The sequence below is a fragment of the Lichtheimia ornata genome (assembly GCF_029851405.1).
Source record: "Lichtheimia ornata isolate CBS 291.66 chromosome Unknown scaffold00004, whole genome shotgun sequence".
Lineage (NCBI taxonomy): Eukaryota > Fungi > Mucoromycota > Mucoromycetes > Mucorales > Lichtheimiaceae > Lichtheimia > Lichtheimia ornata.
Window position 1 is genome coordinate 514,542 of NW_026695324.1, and position 26,188 is coordinate 540,729.

General features: G+C 43.4%; 13 protein-coding genes and 1 non-coding gene across 14 annotated transcripts; 9 read left to right on the forward strand and 5 right to left on the reverse strand.

Annotated features, from left to right (window-relative positions):
* Positions 1-72: 72 nt before the first annotated feature.
* O0I10_001593 (uncharacterized protein) lies at positions 73-4,538 on the reverse strand (the record flags this gene model as incomplete). Its single annotated transcript, XM_058481687.1, has 19 exons — positions 73-208; positions 269-717; positions 777-887; positions 941-1,055; positions 1,112-1,212; positions 1,271-1,368; positions 1,430-1,550; positions 1,604-1,675; positions 1,735-1,907; positions 1,962-2,105; positions 2,171-2,543; positions 2,605-2,939; positions 2,997-3,195; positions 3,244-3,552; positions 3,619-3,970; positions 4,026-4,075; positions 4,132-4,179; positions 4,244-4,322; positions 4,381-4,538. 19 exons carry the CDS (start codon positions 4,536-4,538, stop codon positions 73-75), a joined length of 3,423 nt encoding a protein of 1,140 aa, XP_058347544.1.
* Positions 4,539-4,705: 167 nt separating this feature from the next.
* Positions 4,706-6,022, reverse strand: O0I10_001594 (uncharacterized protein; the record flags this gene model as incomplete). The annotated part of the gene is made up of 6 exons (XM_058481688.1): positions 4,706-4,791; positions 4,852-5,222; positions 5,284-5,536; positions 5,602-5,724; positions 5,789-5,825; positions 5,885-6,022. The coding sequence occupies 6 exons, from the start codon at positions 6,020-6,022 to the stop codon at positions 4,706-4,708; spliced, it is 1,008 nt and encodes a 335-aa protein (XP_058347545.1).
* A 540-nt stretch (positions 6,023-6,562) lies between these two features.
* Positions 6,563-6,645, forward strand: O0I10_001595. Its single transcript has one exon. It is a non-coding gene; the product is annotated as a tRNA-Leu (tRNA).
* A 976-nt stretch (positions 6,646-7,621) lies between these two features.
* Positions 7,622-10,249, forward strand: O0I10_001596 (uncharacterized protein; the record flags this gene model as incomplete). Its single annotated transcript, XM_058481689.1, has 3 exons — positions 7,622-8,841; positions 8,906-9,261; positions 9,327-10,249. The coding sequence occupies 3 exons, from the start codon at positions 7,622-7,624 to the stop codon at positions 10,247-10,249; spliced, it is 2,499 nt and encodes an 832-aa protein (XP_058347546.1).
* Positions 10,250-10,761: 512 nt separating this feature from the next.
* Positions 10,762-11,247, forward strand: O0I10_001597 (uncharacterized protein; the record flags this gene model as incomplete). Its single annotated transcript, XM_058481690.1, has 3 exons — positions 10,762-10,891; positions 10,974-11,097; positions 11,157-11,247. The coding sequence occupies 3 exons, from the start codon at positions 10,762-10,764 to the stop codon at positions 11,245-11,247; spliced, it is 345 nt and encodes a 114-aa protein (XP_058347547.1).
* Positions 11,248-11,430: 183 nt separating this feature from the next.
* On the forward strand, positions 11,431-12,321 carry O0I10_001598 (peptidyl-prolyl cis-trans isomerase H; the record flags this gene model as incomplete). The annotated part of the gene is made up of 7 exons (XM_058481691.1): positions 11,431-11,552; positions 11,606-11,629; positions 11,685-11,729; positions 11,789-11,831; positions 11,895-12,114; positions 12,177-12,230; positions 12,305-12,321. 7 exons carry the CDS (start codon positions 11,431-11,433, stop codon positions 12,319-12,321), a joined length of 525 nt encoding a protein of 174 aa, XP_058347548.1.
* Positions 12,322-12,390: 69 nt separating this feature from the next.
* On the forward strand, positions 12,391-13,666 carry O0I10_001599 (uncharacterized protein; the record flags this gene model as incomplete). Its single annotated transcript, XM_058481692.1, has 4 exons — positions 12,391-12,850; positions 12,922-12,995; positions 13,052-13,268; positions 13,329-13,666. The coding sequence occupies 4 exons, from the start codon at positions 12,391-12,393 to the stop codon at positions 13,664-13,666; spliced, it is 1,089 nt and encodes a 362-aa protein (XP_058347549.1).
* Positions 13,667-13,967: 301 nt separating this feature from the next.
* O0I10_001600 (uncharacterized protein) lies at positions 13,968-14,887 on the reverse strand (the record flags this gene model as incomplete). The annotated part of the gene is made up of 3 exons (XM_058481693.1): positions 13,968-14,045; positions 14,105-14,562; positions 14,620-14,887. The coding sequence occupies 3 exons, from the start codon at positions 14,885-14,887 to the stop codon at positions 13,968-13,970; spliced, it is 804 nt and encodes a 267-aa protein (XP_058347550.1).
* Positions 14,888-15,784: 897 nt separating this feature from the next.
* O0I10_001601 (uncharacterized protein) lies at positions 15,785-17,465 on the reverse strand (the record flags this gene model as incomplete). Its single annotated transcript, XM_058481694.1, has 7 exons — positions 15,785-15,848; positions 15,907-15,990; positions 16,051-16,141; positions 16,239-16,266; positions 16,350-16,682; positions 16,742-17,298; positions 17,357-17,465. The coding sequence occupies 7 exons, from the start codon at positions 17,463-17,465 to the stop codon at positions 15,785-15,787; spliced, it is 1,266 nt and encodes a 421-aa protein (XP_058347551.1).
* Positions 17,466-18,096: 631 nt separating this feature from the next.
* On the forward strand, positions 18,097-20,184 carry O0I10_001602 (uncharacterized protein; the record flags this gene model as incomplete). The annotated part of the gene is made up of 11 exons (XM_058481695.1): positions 18,097-18,261; positions 18,334-18,484; positions 18,560-18,624; positions 18,701-18,741; positions 18,802-18,871; positions 18,953-19,113; positions 19,182-19,274; positions 19,372-19,517; positions 19,594-19,675; positions 19,744-19,782; positions 19,842-20,184. 11 exons carry the CDS (start codon positions 18,097-18,099, stop codon positions 20,182-20,184), a joined length of 1,356 nt encoding a protein of 451 aa, XP_058347552.1.
* An 87-nt stretch (positions 20,185-20,271) lies between these two features.
* On the forward strand, positions 20,272-21,275 carry O0I10_001603 (uncharacterized protein; the record flags this gene model as incomplete). Its single annotated transcript, XM_058481696.1, has 2 exons — positions 20,272-20,782; positions 20,839-21,275. 2 exons carry the CDS (start codon positions 20,272-20,274, stop codon positions 21,273-21,275), a joined length of 948 nt encoding a protein of 315 aa, XP_058347553.1.
* Positions 21,276-21,902: 627 nt separating this feature from the next.
* On the forward strand, positions 21,903-23,294 carry O0I10_001604 (uncharacterized protein; the record flags this gene model as incomplete). Its single annotated transcript, XM_058481697.1, has 2 exons — positions 21,903-22,088; positions 22,149-23,294. The coding sequence occupies 2 exons, from the start codon at positions 21,903-21,905 to the stop codon at positions 23,292-23,294; spliced, it is 1,332 nt and encodes a 443-aa protein (XP_058347554.1).
* A 201-nt stretch (positions 23,295-23,495) lies between these two features.
* On the forward strand, positions 23,496-24,080 carry O0I10_001605 (uncharacterized protein; the record flags this gene model as incomplete). Its single annotated transcript, XM_058481698.1, has 1 exon — positions 23,496-24,080. The coding sequence occupies one exon, from the start codon at positions 23,496-23,498 to the stop codon at positions 24,078-24,080; it is 585 nt and encodes a 194-aa protein (XP_058347555.1).
* A 1,300-nt stretch (positions 24,081-25,380) lies between these two features.
* Positions 25,381-25,801, reverse strand: O0I10_001606 (uncharacterized protein; the record flags this gene model as incomplete). Its single annotated transcript, XM_058481699.1, has 2 exons — positions 25,381-25,482; positions 25,541-25,801. The coding sequence occupies 2 exons, from the start codon at positions 25,799-25,801 to the stop codon at positions 25,381-25,383; spliced, it is 363 nt and encodes a 120-aa protein (XP_058347556.1).
* Between the last annotated feature and the right edge of the window lie 387 nt (positions 25,802-26,188).

A 26,188-nucleotide genomic window follows, 5' to 3' on the forward strand; every position in this document is an offset into this window, starting at 1 on the left:
CATCAACGTATCCACAATGTGACATTAGCCAAAGATTTATATGACAATGAAAGAATCTATACATCTAAGAGTTTATTGATTACTGGTCATCACCCAGCGCGTGCCTACACGATGTTGCTCTGCTTCAATAGCCGGTAACGGCCAATCCTTGGGTCCAAAGTTGGGCACCACATGCACAATACGTCGATCTTGTTTGCCATCCACGAATCTATACATTACATAGTTGGTTGACTAAATGATCCCATAATCAATAACAAAAGATACTTACTTTGGTAATGGATAATTCAAGGGACGACCATAAGTACAAAGCGTCTTGCCAAGGTTGGATAACCATTTCGTCTCAACAGCCGAAACACCCTTGAGCCATGTATTCCTGGGAGTCTCTGTCAATTCCGTATAGGTGACCATCACAGGAGGTTCTTGAACGTAAAGCACAGAGGTTGGATGGATGTATGCATCAGCATCGCTCCACATGAGCTTGTAAGCAACACCGCTAGCGTTTTTATGACGAGCACCTTGACCTCCACCTGCTTCCAATACATCAGCACGCACCGCAATACAATCAATGTAGCCGGCAGTAAGGATTTGTCTCAAAATTGTCAATTGCTTGGGAGAAGGTGGTTTGAGCTTGGGATCAACGCAAATATCAACACCCGGGAAATTGGCTGCAACGATATTGGTAAGCTGTCGACGAAGTTGTCGGATTTCTGTCATGGCCTATCATTCATTGTATCAACATCAAGTTCTATTACATAACATCTTGCAATCATCCTTACCTTTTGTCGCAATCCATGCTCCCTGCAAAATTCATCGGTACCTCCAGCATACTCGTAAGCACCAACGGCCGTTACCAGCGTGAGAATGTCACTCTTTTCTGATACAAAGGTCTATATAGATCCATGTTAGGATATGGATAAATGAAAAACGACACGAAACTTACCATGGCATGGTTGCGCTTTTGGGCATCTTCGGTATCAAATGGATTGCCGACCGATAACGCTGACACCATAATCACCACGTATGGAAGACATTCATGCTGCTGACCGATAATCAACCTGAAAATACCACCCCCTGTTAGACACTGACCCTACGATCACTTTTATCAACTTACATCTTTGCCAATCGAGGAGCGATAGGGAAAAGTGCCATGGCATCACCATAATCGGTAATGTGCTTGGTGCGTTTATCGATACCACCGAGGTACTCCAATAACTAGATACACCACCCAATGAGTATGTATGTATACCACGTCCAAAAGATTTCAACTTACCTTTTCTGCTTTGTATAAGCTCTCTCTTGGTGGGGGTGTAGGGAATGGAAAGTTGACCACTTGATCGATATTCATGGATTTCATATTGAGCACAACACCTATACAGTGGATTGCATGAGTACCTTCTCTTTGCTTGTATACCAAACAACAATTACATACCTTCAAGAGGCATACGCTGGATCTCGGGTAATGAGAAGCGAGAGAATTCGTGATCAAATACGGCTGAAGAGAATAATCGATAGCAATGACCAGCTTGTGTTCTACCAGCACGACCAGCGCGCTACAGCAACAATGTAAGTGGACCAAGAAAATTGTAGGGGTGCTCATTCATACCTGATCCGCTGATGCTTTTGATGTCCAGTCCACGTCAAAGGATTGAATGCCTGATTCGACATCATATTTGCGCTATTATCATCGTGTGAATATGAGAAATTTCCAAACAGCCAAGCTGATAAGATACGTACCTCCTTTACTTTACCACAATCCACAACATAACGAATGCCAGGAATAGTAATCGATGTCTCAGCTACGTTGGTGGCAATGACACACAAACGAGTGCCTTCAGGTGGTGGTTGGAATACTCGAAGTTGTGCTTCAGTCGGCAACATGGAATACAAAGGCAACACATGTAATGGTGCTAAACAAGTAGATGTGAGTATCATGGTGCAATGCATGTGTGACGACAACGTACCATCCCGAACGCTTCCCAATTCTTCATCATCGAATCCTGCTTCAAAGTCGCTTTCATCATCTTCGTCATCATCCGATTCCAAATCAAAGTCCTCCTCGACCACATCGTTGTCTCCTAGTTCGACATCCTCTACTTCCACGTCGGCTAGATGATATAAACATATGTCAATATCTTTGTTATATACTGATACAAATCCATGATTATCCTACCTTGACCATTGGGAAGATCTTGTGTCTCAGACTCCACTTTGTTGTCTTTTTCCTCTTGGCGTTTCTTCTTTTTGCTTGCTGTGGCAGGAAGAGATGGGTATTTTTTCCGCAGCAACTTGCAAAGATGTGTGATTTCATTTTGACCGGTAAGGAACACAAGAATACCACCCGCTGGTAATCGATCATGGATCTTGGAGACCTTTTTGAATGCTTCACCAACATAATCGTCGGGTGTGCGCTTGTTGAAATGAATCGATACTGGAAACTGACGAGCGTCGACGTTGATGACAGGTGGTGGTTTTGCAAACAAGGTCTTGTTCTCTGTAAAATCGGTCACGCGCAAAGTAGCCGACATGATCACAACACGCAAAGGCTATATATTGAAAGGTTAATGGCATGTCCTATCTATACATTTTCCAATCATCCTCTCATACCTTGATTTTCTCACGATCCTCACGACTAAGCTCGGCTCTCAATTTAAGGACTCTGCTGACCACACCAATAAGGATATCCGTATTGAGGTTGCGTTCATGAGCTTCATCAATGATAAGCACCGAGTACTTTGTAAGGAGAAGATCTTGTGACAATTCTCTCAAAAGCACACCATCAGTCATGAACTTGATACGGGTCTTTGAAGAGGTCGTAGCATCATAACGGATTTGATAAGACACTTCTTGATTCGACAAATTGAGCTCATGTCCAACACGCTTTGCCATACTGACAGCGGCCACACGACGAGGTTGAGTAACACCAATCAAACCAGGATTGTCTGTGCGGGCAAGTGATTAGCTTTTCATATCACATCATCATCCCAAAAATGACTTACCACTATCAGGATGGGACCATCCAGCTTCATACAAGAATTGAGGGACCTGAGTCGTTTTACCAGAACCCGTTTCACCACAAATGATGACGACAGTGTTGTTGCGAATGGCTTCCATGATGCGTTGTTCTTCACCACACACGGGCAAGTTGGATCGTGCCTCTTGTACACTCTCCAATCGGTTCACTGGCACATAGAAAGGCTAATGCGATATGAGTACATGACCCTCATTGATTATTTGTGTACTTACTCTAGCCACATCATCATTCAAATCACCACCCTTGTTCTCCTCCAAAAGCTTCTTTTTGATCTCATCCTCTTCTTCTTTGCGCAATTCGGGTTTGGCGATGTTCTTGGATGCCTCCACCACCTCTTCCAAAGCTGTTGGCTTTTCATCAATGTTTTCCTCTTCCAATAACTTGGCAACGGATTCTCTAGGCTTTGCTTCATCGTCATTGCTGTCGCTATCATATTCTGAATCAGAGCTGTCAAAGGATGCGTCGGATTCCATGCCCATGCGTTGTTTAAATCGTTTCTTTGCTGATTCAGGGATGGTTGACTAGAACAATGAATGATATGAGCCCTCAATTCCTTGTTCCCTCGACTCATTATCCTATTTTCTCACCTGTTTCTTTTTACGTTTCCGCTTTGTCAATGGCATCGCTGGTGTTCCATCCGTTTGTTTCAAAGCGCTACCCACAACAGGTGTAGATTGGGGTTGTTGAGGTTTTGCTGCCTTGTTGTTGTTGGAGGAGGAGGATGATGATGATGAAGCGATGGCTGATGGCTGGTTGTTGTTGTTCTCTTCTTCCTCATCAATCTCTCTTTCCACTAATAGACGTGCATTGCTTGTATCTGTGATATTGACACCCGCCTTTTGCTCCAAGAACGCTTGTCGTAATTGCTCACGTGCACTCTGCTTGGGTCGACCGATGGTTTTGGATGATCGCAAGAGATCCGATGACCATTTTGATTCACTGCACACACAAATCAATCAATGGGTTGTTCATTGTTGTTGGTGGATTGACTTACGATAGCTGATCCATAAGCTTGACCATGGTGTCTTTTTTCAATTTTTTTTGCTGCATGAATCTCAGTCAGTCCCTGTGATACGAGTTCCCTTTCCCATTCCACATACAATATAACGCTCCATTCTCTCCCTCTTCTTTTTGGTCATCTTGGGCCCCTATCCATATCAATGCATTAGTAAAAAGTCATTTGAAAGCTTATGCTTGTATGTGTGTGTGTACCTTTGGTTTGGGCGTATCATTGGTAGTATCTGCTTCTGTCGACTTTTTGGGCATCATAATCAACGCATTGGGATCTTGTCTAATACAGCGTGTCACTATCACCTGTCACCCGAGATAATGTTCGTACAACAACTTACTCGGTGGCCGACGACGGATCGATCGTGGTTGTAGGCTGCTGATTGTCGACATCGTCCCAATCGAGACCTCCCGCTCTCGCACGTGGATGTGGTTTTTGGTTCGGCTTGCGAGACGATGCTCTGCCCTTTTCATTGTAGCGTGCTCGTGATTTGCCCATGGTTTAGAAAAGCGTAGAGTGGCGATCAAGTGGCAAGAAACAAAAAGAGAAGGGATAAAAATTCGGAAAAGGGTCGGGCTTAGCCAATGAACACAGCTGCTGAATCTTTTTACTGCAGCAATAGTACTTTATTGAATGGTGGAAATGGATACTGTATAAAATGTCAATTATTGTGTCTTGGATGAGGCAGCAGCAGCAGCAGCTTCACGCTCACGCTTGCGCAAGGCACGTCGACGTACATCCTTTTGAATAGCTACATAACAAATATACAAGTCATTAGAAAGGATTCATGCATTGTTGTATGTACACATACCATAGTTTTGATTGATCCAGAACTTGGTGCTCAAGGTGTTGGAAATGAGCCAATTGGCAATACCGTGGCTGGGATAAGCAGTCGAAGTATAAGGAACATTGGCACCACAAGGCACACCAATCTTTGCGAGGACGCTTGCAACATAAGGCTTAGGAAGAGGGATCAAGAAAGTAGGTCGACGAATCTTGCTCATGGACGAGACAACAAAGTATGTATTGACGTTTTGTACCACGATGCCTTGACTCTCAACTTCCTTTGCCAAAGCCTGAGTCCATGTAGAAAGGAAAGCCTTGCCACCCGAGTACACTGACAAGTAAGGGCTTGGTACCAAACCAGCAAACGAACCCAAGTTCAAAATGAGACCCGAACGGCTGTGTATAATATACATGTGAGTTTATCTCATTTACACATGTTTCCCTTTTTCATACATACTTTTGACGCATTTGGGGCAAGACAAGCTTGGTCATACGAAGCGTACCCTTGACATTCACCTCGATAATATCATCAATGACCTTATCACTCTCCTCATCATAGGGCGTAGGGATATCATGGTTGGTGCCGACATTGTTGACCAATACACCCACACGAATCTCATTCATCATTTGTCCAAGCTGAGCAAAGTCGTTCTGGTCACCCTTGGTGAAATCCATGGCATAAGTCTTGGTCTCGACACCATACTTTTCAACTGCACATCCATATCCATTTGTCAATCACATGCTTTTACATCCACACATTCCTTTTTCCCTTTACCAATATCCTTTGCAATCGCTTCGAGCTTGGATGCCGTACGAGACACCAATAATACATTGAACTTTTTCTTGGCCAATTGCTCTGCAAACTCTTTACCGATACCATCCGAAGCACCCGTAACAACTAAAGCAACGCCCCCAATAAGTCAATCAATAGACGCGTCTCCAACTTTTGAATGATAACATACCTGCCCAAGCTCCTTGGCCAGCACCAAACTTTTTGAGCTACACCACGAACCACAATCAGTACAGCCCATTCCACAACTCACGACGCGATTGCTTACCGAGATGCCTCCCAACACATAAACGTCCAACAAAGTCTTCAAGAAACCGAGTGCCTTGTAGCCAAGGAAAGCAGCACCCACAGCAGCCAATGTTGCCAACAATGGTGAGCTTTGTGCAATCAGACAGAGATGCTCCATGAAGGTGACAAAAAAGAAAGCAATCGAAATAACTACTCTGCGGACTACGACGATAACTAAATAGCTTGCCCGCTCCTCCCATTTATTGGGGAACATTCATATTATCCCGGATACCAATACAGCAGCAATTCAATGCATAATCGATTTGACTTTTTGTTCATGTGAATATGACACATAGTAACTGTTTTTCTATACTATAACACACAATAAAGAATATGAGCCATAAGATTGGTTTGCCTGTATCCATGGCAACCATGATAGCACGAAATTTGTTCATAACTTCACGTTTTCAATGTCTTTTACTTTATACAAAAGTATAAAGCCAAAGCGATAATGATGTCAAGGGAGCCATATGATCACGTGTCGAGAGCACGGACTCTCAATTCCTTCAAACACATCAAAGTGAGCGTCATTGGCTAGTTTTAAAGCTCCAAATCCCCTTATTGGCTTACAACCTCATTTACTAAACTGACCCCACCCAAATAAGGAAGTTTAGAGACTTATTAGCGCACTCAAAAGTAAGAAAAAAAGCGCGAAACTGGAGAGATGGCCGAGTTGGTCTAAGGCGTCAGGTTAAGGCCCTGATCTCTTCGGAGGCGTGGGTTCGAATCCCACTCTCTTCACTTTCTTTTTTGAATTTTGTCGATTTGGAGTCACGTGATTCGGGAAGGGGATGGCTGTATCTCTTTTGTTGCATGTCTTGTTTTTTCGTATTGAGAATGCCTCATAGGCGAAGTAAAGTAAATAGTAGACGATTCGATGCTTTGTTTATTCATATGCAGTATCATGTATGTTAAATCAAATCAATGTATGCAAAAAGAAAGATTAATGAAGTGCCCTGGACATTTTTTGTCTTGGATGATTGAATCAATGTTCGGGATACAAGAAGACGACTCAAAGTAAAAGAGTATACAAAATGATGGGTACTATTGTATGTTGTGTGCCTCACCACGTGATGCCTATTGTTTGCTACGATAGGGTAAAAGATACCTTACGCTATTGTTGTTGCTACATTTGATAACGGACAAATGGAGGAAGGTTATGCTTTCATGCATTTGCCGACGACATTCGTATTGCTTATATTGTTTGAAGACCTAGCATTATCCTTTGTCACTTGTTTCATGTACCTGAACACCATGTGTTATCGCCACTGTGGGATATGCATCATCCAAATGATCATACCTTATACACAAACCAAGAACTGCTATGGTGTATATGCAACATGATGGAATCATGCTAGCTTTGTATGTAATCTGTTACCAAGCAACACTTTATTATTGCAAAAGGGCACACGCTAATACACACCAAACGCAGCAAGGTTATGCAAAGTCTGTGCTGTAAAGCATCAAATGTTACACATAAATGGACCGCATAATCCACGCGTGATCGCCGACTTGCAGCAGTAGCAGTAGCACTAGCAACAGTGATAGCAGTAAATTAGGGCGGCGGCTCATGGGTCGGCAAGTAGGCAATAGTGGGAGATGATGATGATAAATAAAGGTGATGATGTAGTCTTTTTTAGTTTCGCCAAGAGGCTCGTGTGCAACCTACCTACTTTTTTCCTCCCTCTTTCTCTTTTTCCTTTTCAACAACTGTTTCATGGACCTGACACCAACGCAACTTCACTACTTGAAACGAGAGCTTATCTCGGAGCAGCTACTCGAGGAAATAAGCAAGCTCAAGCACAACCTGGACTTGGACGCTGTTCTCCATGCCAAAAACGATCCCGGCAATGACTATCCACTGTTACGCTACATTAGCAACCAATTTGTCATTGAATTCCCCCTCTTGAAACATGGCAGCAACCCTGAATTCTGGTCCAAATGTCAACAGTTCCTCAACGACTTTGCCAAAGTCAAGCTCGACACGTATACGCCACGCAAAACGGGAGCTTCTCAACGACGCATCCTCATGTACAAGTTACAAAAGCTCATGACCGTAGCTCTCTGTGCCACTGTAAAGACTGTTCAAGGCGAGGAACAAGGCATCAAGGTGGATCCTAGTAGCGTGCAGCAGCAACCAAAGGAAGATAATGCAGAGGACAAGGCACTTGCACAAGCTGTTGACCAGAGCATGACACTTCTTGAGAATGATGATCGTTATTTGGAATGGATGGGATTCAATGGATTGGCTCTTAACGTTGTCACTGTACGTGATATGACCGAGAAGCGTACGTTACGTGAAAAGACCCATACCGAGTTTATTGTATGCACCTATATGGAAGGCCATGCAGAACCTGTATTTGTGGCCCGACGACATGGCGACTTTCGACAACTTGCGCAAGACTTGGCTGCCGAATACCCGACAGAAGATGTCCCCGGTCCACCCCGCAAAGCCAGCGATGCTTTATCCGATGCCACTGATGAGGGTTCAGAAAAACAGCACACGTTGCATCTTCGTTCTCCTCGTCGTCGTAGCAGCAGCAAATCCAACAACCCGTTGCCAAGTCATTTTTATCGTGAACAAGATCGCTTGTTGCTCCGATCCTTTTTACGTCGCATAGCAACCGAACCTCGTCTTGCCAAGAGCCAAATCTTGAAACGTTTCTTGACTGAGAATGCTATCACGCTGACTGAGTCTCAAGTCGCTGACGCTGATATGCGTGATAAGATGGATAAGGCGAGAGCTGAAGAGGAAGCCAAGTTCAGGAACGAGGTGGATCAAAAGATGGCAGAGCTCAATGATTTATTGGACATGCTCAAGAAACAAATCATGCAGCCTGGTGGTCTCATTGAGATCTTCAACATTATCAAAACAACTGAAAAGATTGAGGAATTACCACCCGCTCTTCGTAAAGCATTTGAATGGGGCCGTATCAAGTAAGTAGAAAGACGTTATCATATAGGTGATGATGGATACTAATCGCCTCCTCTTGTCATTTAGCTTTGCTTTTGTGCTTCATACTCAATTTGTCACGTCCGATCGTTCAGCTGAAAACATTGCCAATCTCAAGCGTACCAACATGCTCATGCCCTATCGTGCCATTGCTCAGCTGTTGAAGCTTTCCAATCCATTTGCTATGGTCAAGGGTATTTTGGATCTGTTCCTGACACAGCCTTTTGGTCGACGTAGTCTCTTGCAGCGCATCATTGCATCCAACATGAATGATAATGCAAAGCAGCTTCAACAAGATATCAACAATTTGGAAGCCAAGATTAGTGATCCTGCCCTTTGTCAAAAGATCAAGAATGCTATTGAGACGCCCATTTCGGATGATATTGTTACCCAACGTACTCGAGGTAGGTTCAAGATAATAGGTTACAAAAGACACTCCATCACTCACTCACATGGCATTTACTACTAGTACGATCCACCGTGGACGAGACATTGGACATGTTAAAGAATGCTGATATTGAACCTGCATTGACTCCCGAGCAAATCGTAAAGGTGGCAGGAGCCAAGGATTCATCCAACATGGAATCTCGCTTGCTTGTGACTCAATTACATCAATTATGGGCCATGTATGCACGTCAACGTGAACATCGTATTTTGGGTGAACTCATGTTCCAAGGAGCTACTGGCGATCTATTGCGTGAAATCTTTGCCATGTTTTACCAACCACTTGCAGAAGTGTATCGAGCTGCCAACATTGGTGACTCACTCCAGCACCTATCAGCCTTCATTGACGATCTTATCGGTGTGATTGACAGCTTGGATATGCAAGACATTACCAACACGGCTCAACCTTTTGTGCAACTGGTACAACGCCATGAACAGCAATTCTATCACTTTGTGCACCAAGTGCATGCCAATGACAAGACGCGTCTCTTTGATGAGCTTTTAAGCTACGTTGACAATACCTTTGCTCTCGTTGCCCATGGTTTGCCCCAGCGTATTGATTTGGATAAGGTGATTGAGGATGCCGGTGTTTCTGCCAAGGATGCTGCTTTGCAAAAGGATATTGATGCCATCTGCGAGTATCATCGTAAGCGCAAGGATCAGCACATGAAACGTCGACGACAAAAGCTCATGATGGAGGAGAATGATGATGTTGCCATGGCCAGTGAAGCTTTTGATTTCTTGCCCAACAAGTCCGAAGTCATGGGTGTATTCCAGGATTTGGCCGAGCTCGATGATGAAGAATTGGAAGATGACTTGTACTCGGAATCAGGCAGCGATACCTCTTCTGCTGTGGCCCACGAGATGACTATTGAAATGCCCGATTTGGAAGTGGTTCCCAAGATCGTGCCATACTTTGTAAATAGCATTGTCAATGCCATGAAATAAGAAAGCATGCAACCATTTGTAGTATAAAATCCGCTTATATTCTCTTTTTTTCTTTTTGGATGATGGGATGCTCATTGTTTCAAAAGGGAGGATTCATGCATGATTGAGCAAAGCCACCACTGTCATTGTCTTTTATATATATGTTGTTGGGAGAGAAATGTTACGCGGGTAATCCCGTGAGCCCAAGCATTAGACGGCCTCTGGTGAGATATACCAGCGTGGGCAAACACCCATTTCTTTCTGCCGTACAATCCCTCATGCCGTAATATAAAGAGGGCAAAAGGTAAATACTCCCACAAAGGGGAAACAGATTACAAAGAAGTTTTTCTGGATTTCAATCATGTACACGGGGGTCGATTGTATCACGCTTAACAAAGACTTGTGGTTGCTATGCAACAATGCTATCCACCACTTCACATGTCATTTCTATTGTGTAATTTTCCCTTTAGAGAACCATCTGGGGAAATCCTACTGCTCTTTGTTTCCCTGTTCTTTCTTTTTATTTTCACAGGATGACTGTTGTAAACCATAACTATTCTCAACGTAGCGAGCCTGAAGGAGGCTTCAAGAGCCTTGCAGCTTTCTATCCATTCTATCTCGGTGAACACTGCAATGTGACCAATCGTCGTCTGCATCTCATGGGTAATTGGAATGGTGGGCGATTCGATGGGGTCGTGTGCAAGAGACAAGGGGTTGATTGTATATCCGCGATTCGATGATGCAGGTACCACCTTGTCATTGGTGATCACATTGTTGGCTGCAATGAAACGAAAACCACATTTGTTGCTCGTGGCATTGATACAAGGCTATGCATTTGCTTGGGTTGGTCATTTCATCTTTGAAAAAAAGTAAGCAACAACAACCATGGTATCCTGGCAACGGCTTTATTAACCCATGTTGTATCAAGCAAACCGGCTACATTCCGTTATCCTATTTGGTCCTTTATTTGCGACTTTAAGATGTGGTCCGAAGTGATGACCGGCAAACGCAAGTTTTAACTTAGCTATCATACCAAATTATATCAATGAAGACATCCTATTTGTACTATCACGAGTATTGGGAGCTCAGTGGGGTTGGGTGGGGTGGGGTACATGGCTTGTTCTTGCATTTTCCTTTGCTTGAATCCATTTCCGCTCTTTCAAACTCGTACACACACACACACACTACACATTCACTCTCAAATGGCATCCACTGAAGAGCGACCCATTGTCTTTTTCGACATTTCTATTGGCGATGTCCCTGTAGGACGCCTAAAGATGGAACTCTATTCTGACATTGTCCCCAAAACGGCAGAGAACTTTCGGTACGCTTGATCTATACTCGAGATCTATACCATTGCTAATTCGACGCGTATAGGCAACTCTGCACAGGAGAATACAAGTGAGCATCAATGGATAATATCACCCAATCCATATACTGATATCTTGTTGTCTAGACATAACGGTGTGCCTCAAGGATACAAGAACTGCTTATTCCACAGGTAGGGTAAATGGGCCATCGTATCCATGGCAACATGCTTAACCATGGTTCGCTATTCAGAGTGATCAAGGATTTCATGGTGCAAGGTGGCGACTTCCTCAAGGTAAAACAAGGGATGGATTGAATGGTATTCAAAGGTTCATTCATCATGTGGGATGAAATGTAGGGTGATGGTACTGGATCCATGAGCATCTATGGTGAGCGATTCGAAGATGAGAACTTTACAGTCAAGCACAACCAAGCAGGATTATTGTCCATGGCCAATTCAGGACCCAACACCAATGGATGCCAATTCTTTATCACTTGCGACAAGTGCGACTTTTTGGATGGAAAACACGTTGTATTTGGACATTTGGTGGATGGTTTATTGACTTTGCGAAAGATTGGTACGTAGCAAAAGGATATTGATCCACGTGAACGGAACACTGAATAATGAATGATTGAATAGAAAACGTATCCACTGGACAAAACAATCGACCCAAGCTACCCGTTAAGATTACAGGTAAATCGAGAATAAGGATACAAGAGACAAGAATAGAAAAAGGAACTAATCATGTTGTATTTATATGCAAATAGAGTGTGGACAAATGTGAGACAATTCAATAAAGTCGGCTTTGCCAAGAAGCCAAGCTCTTCTTCTTTTTCAGAATACGACGACCCTTATGAGCAAACAGAACCATCCTGCCAACTACTATTACACTTATACCAGTCCAGCTTCGAGTGCACCACCAGCTAATGAGATGCCCTCGTCCTCATCGGCTTCGGCACCACCTTCTTATGACGAAGCAGTTGGACAACTCGCTGATAATAATACCACCACTACAAACGACAAGTCAACTCATGTACCAGATGCATCCATTCCTGCATACAATCCAGCTGTAGTACCCGATCACGACGATGTCACTGATCCCTTGTTACAAGAGAGCCACGTCGAGAATGACAATGACCCTTATCGAGGACGTCCTGCACCACCCACTTATTCTATCTATCGAGCACCTTATGAGACATCATCCTCAGGTGAAATCATGACACGCGACCAGCACCTTAACCAAGATGGTGAAGCCATCCTCCAGTTCCTTCATCAGCATAATACGACACCCAAGATGGCAGTACGATTCTATGGTATCACTTGAAAAAAGAAACATGTGATGTAAAGACTCGATCTCACCTATCATCATCGTCATCTCGTAAAGGATACCATGAGGAGACGCATTGGCGTACGCGTAGCTCACGTGACAATGATGGCAATTGGGTTGAGGAACGTGAAGTAAGTTGACTTGCAAAGGGGGATCAAACATGGTAAAACTGACAAGGGGATCAAAGCCAGTAACGACACGTGTGGATGATTTTTGCTTTCAAATTGATTGCAGCGAATACGTTTCTCCGCAATGCATTGGAATGTATGTGACACCCGACAAAAAGACTGGTCAAGTGAAGACTGTACGACAATTGTGTGATGATTACGTCCATGAGCACAACAAGCTCAAGGAATTACGACTCACCAAGGTGATTGAATGGAATTATCCAGAATTGACACGAGGTAAACACATTCATTGAGAATACAATACGTGTCATCTGATTAGTATGGGTATATGTATAGCCTTCACAGCCGCCATTCGAGCCCATGGTTATTATCACTCGGTGGAGATCTCATTCGAGATGAAGGAATATCGAATCACCATCAAATCAGGATCCGATTTATCACGACTTGCTGATAACAAGGCGGTGCGATTCTTGTTCTTCATTACTTGCTTGTGGATTCTCGCATGGCCCATCCTTTGGTTCTATCGCAAACATTATGGTCACAACACCTTACAAAGCAAATGGAGAATGAACATTTCGGAGCGAGACTGGTACAATCTCAAGGTACAAGAAGTGTTAGGACAAGTGCGTCATCAAGGTCAAGCTTTTGGTACTGTACCTTTTATTCTCGGATAAAACATCTTTATTATTATCATCCCTGTCTCTCTGTGTGTGTTGTGTAATGATGGAATTGACGACGGCTGATGTCATTTTAATGCTCGGGGATGGGGGTGGCCCTGCATACATACATAATTACTTTTATGCACTCATGATCCAAAAGAGGATAAAGTCATGCTTCACCACCAGCTACGAATGTAATTCGATGCATTTCATATCTCAGGTCTGATGAGCACTCAAGTGGAAAAAGGAGAGAATGACAACCCATTGTGACCTTTCACAGCATTTTCAACAAGGCTTTATGATTGTAGAGGAAGCATTACAACATCATTACTGCTTTTTTGGCTAATGCACGTTTTTCAGCTGCAGTAGGCCTTGATCTATCATTAATGTGACACTATAAATGGATATTAGCATGATCATATAGCATGTTTGTACTCTTTTTTTCGCTTTTACCTTGTGTGCATGCCTGTACCACAGCACGCTTGGTTGTTGATGAGAGTATCTCGTGTATTTTCTACCCTGTCTACCCATTGGAACAAATTGATGGCATTGGTGGCAGAGACCTTCAATCATATCTTTTCTCACACGACGCTCAATAGGATCTCGAAATCGTGCTCCTGTAACAGAAGAGATGCCATGAAAGAATTGCTTATGATACCAATAGGCACTGTTCTTCAGCTGAAGCCATCTGCCAGGCTTACAACTCTCACAAAAGCCTTCCTTGCGATGGCCCGTGTACCGCACCCATCGGGGAGTATAGTGATCTTGGCTCGATTCATGGGTATCATATCGCGTATTTTGCCCCCATATGGTGGTTTGTTGCTTCAAAGTGGGTGACTCCTTATTGTTGCCATCATTAGGATAAGGTGGTATGTGAGAAGCTAACATTGGATCATTGTTATTGCTAACATCTATATCCGCTTGATCAGTCATGGCAACTCGTTTATGCAAGGTTCATGCTCAAATACTTTGGATCGGGTGGTAGGTGAACGAAAACTCGTGCTCCATTGGTTGTTGGGATGAAAACGTCAGTGATGCTTCAAAGCAAGTAGGTGTTGATACAAGAGATGAAGGCTGATACTGATGGGTAGCGTTTTGTTGCTGATGATACCATTCGGGATTGATGCTGCTGGATGCTGCAATCGGTATATTATACATGCACTCTAACCAATCCATGGGGAAGAATGGTTGCTGTTCTAAAGGTGATGCTTGGGTATACGAAGGATCAAACATCATGGATGATACTACTACGGAGGTGGTCCAAAAGTATGTACAAAAGAAAAGAAGCAGTGATCAATAATTGCTGACTTGTCAATATAAAGATGAACTTTTACCTCGGTCGAAGCCGCTGTAACCATCATGACAAGGATTTGCACTATAAACTTTATATTCATCGGTGCTGTCCGCTCTAGCTAATTACTTCCATAGCCCACCCATATCAACCATCGTGACCCAACCTACGTTTCACGTATACCCAAATACATTCCTTGATACGCACATCATTGCTTCTTCATCATTGTGGAAGGTGATCTTATTATTAAAGAACCACAAACATTGGCGATGAAATGGGTGGTATATGTATGTAGAGAACGCGTGGATAGCGGAATTGTATAGGTTGCTGGTCACAATGGTTGGTCATGAACGACATTTCCGGAACGGAAGGACCAGCGACAAAGTACATTTTTCAATCACCTCGTCGTCATTGTTTAGTCGTACAGCTACCGGGCGATCATTTGGCGATCGACGTGCGATACCAGGGCATTGAAAAACGTCAAACGTTTACTAAACTCACCCCCACAATGCTACATGGTATCATCCATTATCGATGATTTGCGGTCATTGCTTCCTGAATTGTACGCCAAAGAATGAGAGCGAATAGGGAACGTGCCAAGAAAAGAAGGTTAAGGTTAAAAGTCATCATACCAAGACATGATGGTCTTTGTACTTGATTCGTTCATTTTTATATATGTACAAGCAAGCGGTCGACTTTGAAAAGCAAATGTATGGAAGATTTGTTGTGAGTTGTATTAAGCTTCTGTAATTAAGATGTAAGGTGTGCATTTTTGGCAAAAGAAGAAAGCAAAACAAATGATAGATGACGTAAAACAAAGAAAAAAAGGTGATGATAAAGCATTATACAAAGATGCTGGTATCCAAACCGGTTGAGAAATCCATCACCAGCACACGCTGGTCCTGGCTTGCACTATAAATTAAGATTAGATAGGGCAATTAATCACTCTCAAGTAATCACTTGCCTGACAATCCTGTTCTTATCGAATCGCACATCAAATACCCAGCTTGTGTGGCCACTTTGAAAGTTGAGCATACACATTCCCGTTCTAATGAAATGAATCAATCAGCTCTTTTGCTTGATGTAGCCATGTTCGCTTGCAACCTACTTTATATCCCAAACGCGAATGCTTTGATCATAGCTGGCACTGACAACACGGTCTTCATCAAAATGGACTGTTCTCACGAGATCTTGATGACCTAAATAATTGGTAATAATGAACACAGGCAATGATCAGCATCCAGGGGCCCGGGGGGTAAAGCAAGGAGTCAAAGGAGAGGGTGGGATTAAGCTTACCTTCACAAGTCAGGATACAATTGCCCGTCTATAGTAATATATACATGGCGTTGAATGAGTAAAAAAGGAGCAAAGGGGAGAGGAACGGATAATATGAAAGGATAACTTTACCTCCGCGTCCCAAAGTTTGACAGTGCGATCATTTGATCCGCTCACAATCCTGCGCCCATCGTATTGAACACAAGTCAACCCACGATGATGACCTGCAAATTCACGAATGCATTCACCGGTCTCCACGTTCCACATTTTGATTAAACCATCGCCCGATGCTGATACGATCTTATTTCCTCGAAGTTGTACTGCATTGACAGGTCCTCGATGTGCTGATATCGTACGAATCAATTGGCCTGTACTCGTTTCCCATATCTTGATCGTCTTGTCCTTGGAGCATGAAACAATGTAACGATCATCAAAAGAGACATCCAAAACACCACCAGCATGGCCCTATTCCCCATCCATCGCATGTCAGCTTCTATCAAATCATGAAGTGATTGTATACATACCCTTAATCGTTGAATGGGCTTGAATGTTTTCATGCACCAAACAATGACGGTTGTATCCGAGGAGCTTGATACCATCAGCTGATCATTGTATTGTAAAGCAAGGACGCTGCCTTCGTGGCCGACCAATGTGCGAGTGCAAGTGTAAGTTGACATGTCCCAAAAGCGTATAGTTCTATCCCGGCCACCAGTGACAATTTGTGATGCATCGAATTGAAGACAATAAACGCTATCTTGATGACCGAGCAAATAATGGGTTGTGACATTGCCTGATCGCCAACGGGTTTCTAATTGATAACGTTGCTTGTACCAATAATACCAATCGGTGGTTGTTGTGGATGCTGATATTGATCGGGAGGAGGAGGTGGTGGTGGAGGAGGAGGAAGAACAAGGGCGGATCGGCAACCAATGCATTTCCATTAAGCGCCTCCGCCAAATGTCGTTTGTCTTTGATAACTCGTACCACCTCTTCGATACGCTTGCCATTCCCAACAAAGTCGCAAGATCCATCCATGACATGACTTGTAGCACAACCTCACATGGCAGGTTTGTCAGGAAATCTATGACTGGGAATGTTAAAGGGGGGAAGCATTTACTGTGTACGACATTTAATCTCACCAATTCGTTTCAGTTGACGTGAATAAGAGACACTTGAACACTTTAGTCTTCTTTTGGTGGGTCGTTCGATCTCTGCCATTTCGACATCTTGAGCATGTACAGCAATCATAATAGTGTAAAGAGCAAGTGAGGGAGAGGGGGGAAAAAGTGGGTTGCTATGCGAGTTGATGCGGGGGATGAAAAAAGAAAGAGGAAGAGAGAGAGAAAGAGAAAGAGTAAACCCAAGATGCGCAAATGAAAGAGTAACCCGAGAGTAAGAGAGAGAAAGAAAGAAAGGGAAAAAGAGTGAAAGGGAGAGCTTTTAACCAAATAATGTATAAAGCACATGAAGGGTTGCCTTCCCGCCATCACCCCTGCCACTACTTGGCTATAACGCCAAATCCATACAAGGTGTAACAAAAACACAAATACATCTGGCGTGTTTGTATGCATACAAGATGTCTCAATCTAATGCTGTGTACATGTACAGCAGATCAACAGGCTTCACACCCCGCTAAAACATTTAACTTGAATGGGCGTCTATAGTAAAAGTAGATAGAGAGTCTCCTTAGTATAGATCAACATGGATCATATCAATGTCCCGAGGAGTATATATGGGTGCTGCTGCTCTATGGTACCATCATGCATAATAATCCGGACAAAGAATATAGACACACTAAGCTGGTTTGGGTGCTCCCGACCTTGGCTCCTTTTCCTGCTGCTGTAAAAGAGAAACGCAAACCCAGCAGCCCTCTTCCTTCATGACTCAACCTGCCATTGATCCCTCCACTCTCTTTGCACAATTTGCCCCTGAATTGCATTTCGAGAACCCTGTACCGATAACCCACGGCAACGATCCAGACACTTGGTACCTGATCGCTGAACAGATCGTTCCCACGAGCAAAATTGAGTTTTGGGCAACCATTGTAAGGCCACCCCATTGCTGTCATGGCAACACACAACTATAAACGCGCTTTATTTACTCATGTTCTATAAAGAAACGATGGACTGATGAACCCCAACATGTCATTCCACCGGTTGAAAAGGCCAATCGACTCGATCGATCCACTGAGAGTATCATCTACAGACACCTTGTTCCAAAACGCAAGTCCAAAGATGACATCTTCACCGAGATTGTCACTTACCAAGGTAAGATTACATACTTGTAAATGAATTGGATGGATGGATATGATGATGATGACTCACATGTTCATCATGTTGTAGAGGAAAGCAATCGCGTGATTTATCAACCGGATCAAGGTCAATCATTACCATTCTATTATCCAAAGGCAGGTAGTATCATCCCTATGTCAAGGTGGAGAGAACGGCATCTGATTATGTTGTGGTGGTGGTGATGCCATGTAGGTCAAATCGTACAGCTTTGTATATATTGAATCGCCTAGCAGGTGAGAGTGCAACAACCATGCATGCATGCAATGCAATGTACTGATTTGTTTGTTTCGAAGCGAACAGGAAGGCACATTACGGCTAGAGATCATCCCATTGGATACTCCTGCAATTGAGGATAAAAAGATGGTAAGGAGGAGGTGGGGGATACATACAACGTGTGATCACGTGATGGAACAGAGGAAAGGTAATCCATTTGGATGATGATAGCAATACGCCCTCAAGACGATTTTCCACAAGCTCTTTAAATGGTGCATTCAAGCAAGGATTGGATACAAAAAGAAGGCATTCCACGATGTTCTCGTTCCCAAGGATACCTACACCGACATGTACCAAAAACTCAAATCAAAATATGCACAAGATCTTGTCAAGTAAGGATGAAACAAGGGTGTTATTATTATTTCTGGAGGTCTCATGCATGTTGTTTACATTTCAAAAGAGGGTGGACAGAAAAGACGGATCCTTCCAAATTCGTATTTGAAGACATTGCTATTGCGAGTTATCTTATTTGTTTGTGGCAACAGGAGGAAAGGTAAGCAACATCAGGGACTTGTGTGCATGATCCGCGCTCATGTTTATGGAGAACGTGGTACAATGATGCAATAACAGGTAACTGATGATATATTTAGAAAACCTCGTTTCGTCGATCTTGGTTGTGGCAATGGGCTCTTGACATACTTGTTGGCGAGCGAAGGATATCAAGGCTATGGGATTGACATTGCTGAAAGAAAAATATGGTCCAAGCTTCGAAATGGCAACAATGATCTGTTAAGAGGTAAACAAAAAGGGTGGGGAAAAAAGGGAATTGAAGGTTTAGCATTGGCGTTACACATTGAAACTAACATAAACAGTGCAATCGCTTTATCCGTCGCAGTCCACATTCCCGGATGCCGATTGGTTGATTGGAAATCATGCTGATGAACTTGTACCATGGTAAGTATATCACTTTCACCCTAACCTCGTTTTCCCCGCGAGCTTACAAGTCAATGGATGGCATACAGGATACCAGTTATTGCTCACAAATCGAGTCCTCAATGCAAGTAAGTTAAGGAAATCATTGGATGCTGTTTTTGAACATGCTCCTTACATTGGGGGATAGGTTCTTTGTGATACCATGTTGCTTTTACGCATTGGATGGCACTCGCACATTGGCATTGGGCGGAGCACCAGAAGGCAAATACAAGGCGTACACAAATTATATCAAAGGAATCATTGGTCAATGTGGATTTGAATGCGAAGAAGATTATTTAAGGATTCCCAGCACCAAGAACATTGCCCTTGTTGGACGACGACGACGACAATTGGCCACTAGCGATATGGATGTGAAAGCACTTGAAGAGAATGGATCAGCGTTTGTGCCTCGCAAGAGTGATCGTGAAAAGGAAGAGATTAGAAGGAGCTTGAAGCGCGCTAAAATAGAAAGACAAGAGGATTCACTGTAGCACACACATCATTCGAAAAGAAACAAAGGATTGTACACAGTTTTTTCCCTTCTCACTCTCCCTTTTTTACCTTATTGTTTATTCGTGATGCGACAATCGTTATTGTGGATACTCTTTTTCTTGGTGTCCACGATTTATGCTCAGTCGAGTGATGATCCACCACCACCAGCAACTTCAGACGACCCACCACCGCCTGCTACTTCAGACCCTGTACCAACATCTTCAGACCCTCCACCCGCTACTTCGAGTGATCCACCACCAGCTACTTCGAGTGATCCACCACCACAAAGTTCATCTGATCCACCACCCCCTGCATCCTCAGGTGGTGAGCCATCAAGCAGTGGAAACCCACCACCAGCATCATCCAATCCACCACCCAGTAGCCAAGAACCCACGTCATCTGATCCCACCACATCTAATCGTCCTACAGACCAACCAAGTACAACCGATGAGCCAACATCATCCAACAGCGATGAGTCACCTTCTAACACTAGCTCAGAGACACCATCAGAGAGCTCTTCAAGTGGAAAAGATGGCGATGGTGGTGACGACGTAAAGCATAAAGGGGCCATTATCGGTGGTACCGTTGGTGGTGTTGGTAAGTGAATCCATTTATATATATATTTAGAGACTCACATGAAAATGATATTATAGTGGGTGTTGCCCTTGTTGGTGGATTATTTGCATGGTTGTGCCTAAAACGCAAACGAAACAATGGCAAAGGCAAAAAGCGGCCCACTGAATTTGAAGATTTTGGTTTGGCTGAAAGTGATTTCCCTCAACAACAAGGTCGTCCAACAACGATGATGGCATCTCCCACCCTACCAAGACTTAATGATCAAGGCAATTACTATGCTGCTGGTGGTGGTGGACCCCATCAAGCTTATTATGATAACCCCGCTGTGCAACAGCAACAACAGCAAGCTTATTACTATGCCGACCAACAGCAACAACCACCAGCAGGCTATGGAGGATACGATGGATATTATTATGATACTAGCACAGCGGTATCCAGTACACCACCACCTGCAGGGCAATACTATGCCAAACCCGATACGGCGGATGGTGCGAAACCCCACTTGCACCATTAAACCCATTCCATTATTTATCTATTGCCACTCGTCGTCGCTATTGTGTAATACGCATCATTCCTTATTTTACAATTGTCAATGTCAAGTAAACTCGTTCTACTCTATAAGTACCCTAACCTGGTAATCTTATCAATGTTGAATGATGAATTTAGAAACACTGCTATCTTCGAGACATTCGTGTTCAAATGATCTCGTTCAATGAACCATCATAAAGGCAAGCGATATAATTAGCTGGGTCACAATGTTCCCACAGCTGCTTTTGCTTAGATAATCTAGGATAAGCATGTATTCTCTCAAAGGGGCAATAAAAGCTACAGCTGCTATACATGCATAGGATGAAGAAGGTCGCTATACTTTACGCTTAATAAAGTCATGTGATGTGGTCTCTATGCGTGCCTGAAAATTCCTTAGCATTCAATGATGATATGATTGCAATCGATGACTTGTTTAATGAGTTGAGAACAATTGTATAGCTAATACAAGTAGGCTTGATGCATACATTGGTCGTCGTGATCCAAGCGGAATTTGTTTCTGTTGCCTCGTCAATATAGTGGTGGCGTCGCATTGATTTGGAGCGCGTTGTGCTTTTACCTTTTATTCTCCTCCCCCCCCCCCCACCTACACATCATGACATCGATACCAGATGAAGAGGAGCTCAACACACAATTGGAAGCCGTGCAACAAAAGATCACCTTGACACTGCAACACATCGATCAGAATTTCGTCCGATGCAACCAGATCGTGTCTGGAGAAATCCTACCTGAAGTAGAGCAATTTGCAGAGACCATTCGCAGTATACGAGAAGGCTACCAGGTACATTAAAGGACAAAGCTTATCCTATCATCCATTCACTTACAACATACATGATTCAAGATATGGGTATGGTTCTTGGAGCAATTTGAGCGACCTATCAATAGCACCAGTCGACCCCCTTTTCCATCGGTTGCTTCAACATCAAGTAGGATCGCATCAAGTGTCAGCCGATCTCCTTGGCGTCGACTTCAAAATGAGCTTACTCGTACTACAACAAGCATTCCAAACAATCTACCTGATCGACCACCAACACAAACAGCAGGTCCCTTTTCATCCTTCTTATCAGATTCATCTTTATCAGCATCCATGCCCCATCGACGTTTTTCACCTCCACATACAATGCCATTTGGTCCATCACCTGAAACATTGCTTAAAACACCAGCACGACAAGCAGCACGCATGATGGTGGATCATTTAATGTATACTCAGAATGCACAAAGCACACCTTCCGATAAGGAGACACGTGATGATGATTTACCTGCTGGCCAGGCAACAACAACAACAGCAGCAGCAGCAGCTCAGGACAAACGTGGTGGTGATGGTGATGATAATGATCATGGTGACGACTCTTTTAACGACAACATCCCTGCTGTTGATTTCCAGACCTTTGCAAATCGGCGTAGAGAAGCATTCCGTAACATGGTTCCTGAACAAGAATTACCACGTCTTTATGATCATGGCTTGCAATCACCTAGCAGGAAACGTTCCCATGACAACAATAACAACCACCAGTCGCCACTTGCGAGTACACCTATCGCTGAACAAGTCATGGCTGATTATCAAAACTACTTACGACCCACATCACCCACACCTAGCGACATGTCAGGACTCAATTCACAAACGGGTTTGATCACAGTGACCACCACTGAAGGAGGCGTAGCAGCAGCAGCAGCAGCAGCAACAGGAGCAGGAGGAGGTGGAGGAGCAGGAGAAGGCGGCGTACGTCGAGAGGATGAAGAAGGTCCACGTCCTTTTAGGCTGCAGGATTTCAGACGCACTTTTCAAATTCCACCGGGATCCACCAAACTCACTCACGTCTACAATGTGTTTTATCAACGACAAGGTCAAGCATTAAGCATGGATGATTTGAGAAATCTTATACCGGATTACGATCGGGCAACATTGAATTTACTGGTTGGCTCATTGACACGGAAGAAATATCTGAAAAAGATGGAATCTGGAATGTCGTGGACGCTGCGTGTTTGAGAGAGAGAGAGAGTAAAGTAGAATCATATTTAAGGTTTACGCCATGTTTATATTTATGGTATTCCTTCTCGTAATGTGCATGGATCATCGTCTAAACTCTGTATATAAATGCATGTATATATATACCAAATCGTGTTTGTGGTGTCATTTTCTTTGCTCTCTTTTACTTTTTCTCCTCCCCCATCGATTGACCTATCAGCCATGTATTTGCCATCATTTTCATCCACCGTTGGATTGGCTTGTTGTTCTCCTAGTCTGCTAGTACAAAGTCAACATCACCATAGCAACCATCATCACCATCACCACAATCACCATCAACATGAAATGCAACAAGAACATTCTCCTCGACGTCATATACAACTTCCAATACCTCCAGCGTTGACATTACCTTCACCACGCACATCACTACCACCATTACCACCCACCCAATCTTCTTTGCCTAGTGTTTCATCATCATCGTCATCATCATTATCACCGCCGTCATCCCTTTCTCCTCCATCAACAACCAGCCCATACAATCATCAATATCGCCCCATCTCCAACAAAACACGACCCTACACTTGCTCACTTTGCCCACGTGGGTTCACTCGAAAGCACGACTTGCAACGTCATTTTAGGGTACATACAGGGGATAAGCCTTACGAGTGTCACTGCTGTAAAAAGGCGTTTGCACGTACCGATGCCCTGAAGCGACATTGGCGTATGGAAGAACATTGTCGATCCAGCCCCGAAGTGCAAGCATGCATCCGAGGCAAACAACGATGTCATCATAGAAAGAAGACATAGACCTTATCATCATCATCAATAATAGAGATATTATAAAGCCTATAATTCTTATTCCTCTCTCAATCATTCAAAACAAATTTACGCACTTCGAAATGATATCAAATAGAGTTACGCCACAAGCATCGATCGGCTTCATGCCAGTCAAAAAACACTCCCCAAATGTCATTCTCCTTTTCTGTGTACGTTTTTCTTTTTTCCATTGCACCCCTTGCATTGATATTGCATCGTCGGCTAAAACCTACGCATCGTAATGCATTTGAAGATGCCAAGGCATTCGATAAAAAAGTCGTGCATAGGATGTTTTGAATCCAAAGATCTACTTTTACTATTGGGTCATCATTGTCATCATCATCGGATAAGGATACAAAGTGAAACGATCGAAGGGATTAAAGCGTGTACGTGATCATCGTTGTTTGTTACTGTCATTTCCCGTTGAGGCGTATTCAAATGCCACGTGTGGGTAGTTTAGCAATCAACACTATGTCAGCAGTTGTTGTAGCCTATGCATCAACATCATATCAAGGCTAGAGTAACATCCTTATCTTTTGGCGTCATTTGCAAAAGCAATTCAATGCATCTCAAAATTATGGCAAAGGAGGTGATCGCATGGATACAAATGGTTCTAGATTTAAGATGTAGTAGTTGGATCGCTGTTGTGCTTACTGTAATAATCCATGGCATCTCATTTCACCCTGATAGTGCCCACCACAATGCCAACAATGATTTGATCTTCTATGTAAAAGGTCGAGCATTGCTATTTGCCGCATGCTACCTTCAAACCAAGATTGCGCAATCCCAGTGCTGATATTAAAGATGATTGGATCATCCTTGATGCTTATCGTACTTGAAGACACATACCATAACCAGGAGTTGGCCGACAACAAGCATTAGACGTCGGCAGTGCTTGCCATGTTATTGCGCTTGAATCCATATCTTTCATTACCCTAAGGTATCGTCTTCCAAAATCGCAATGTTTATATCCTCACAGCTTAACAATGCATTATACAACGTTAAAAATGCTCTCTCTAAATGAACTCCCACCAATTTACGGCATCAGAAGTAGATGCCAAACCATTATTACGACTTTCCATTTTAGCATGACATTATCAAGGCCCACCATATCGAGATGTTTGAAAATGAAAGCTGCATCCATGTGTCGGAAGATGAGGATCATCGTACAGTATCCATTGGTAACAATAGTGTGTATGGTCACCCCCACGTACCATCTTTCTTTTTATGCGCTGAGCATCCTCGTTGTGTTAAAATGACCCGCTACAATGTGCACAACAAGGTAGTACGTTTATTGCTTGACGTTGTCGCAAAACTTGGCTAGCTCAATATCACGTGTAGAAAGGCCCTGGCAGTCGTGTGTTGATAAGGTGACCTCGACGCGATTGTACACCTGCATAATAATGGAACAATGAGTCTCAATTTCAATCCTACTCGGCTATTTAGCTTACATTGAACCATTCTGGATGATGATCCATCTTGTCAGCTTTGATAGCTACGCGGGTCATAAAGCCAAATGCTTGATTAAAGTCCTTAAACTCGTATTTCTTGTGGATCGCGTCACGTCCTTCGGTCATTGCCCATCCTGAGGATAAGAGGGGTTGCAAAAGGGATGTGCGCTCTGATTGTGAAAGAGTGGATAATGATGCTCGCTGAAGAGAACGGATAGCAGGCATAGATCGCTTTGATACAGTGGTAAGAAATGCAGACATGATGGATGTGTTGAAAAAGGAAGAAGAAAGCACCTTCATTAGGTCCGCTGGGATTGTGGGAAAATAATAACCATTGGGATCGTGACTTGCCGGAGGGTGGTGTACATTATGCGTGCACTGAGATTCTTTAACATACCATCCTCACTCTTGGATGAATCTAGTTGTTCAATGGGATTGGGACGTTCATTGCATACAGTGAAGGATGGGTTTTTAATCACTTGTTCACTTATATAGATTTGTTCACTTATAAGATGGTTCAACATTCATCATCATGGCCCTTAACGAAGTGATCCATCAAGGAATCAAAGCGCTGAATACGTGTATGGGATATAGAGACTATGGTTTATTTTATTATGGAGCCCTCTGATATCTTTGTGGTGGGTCTAC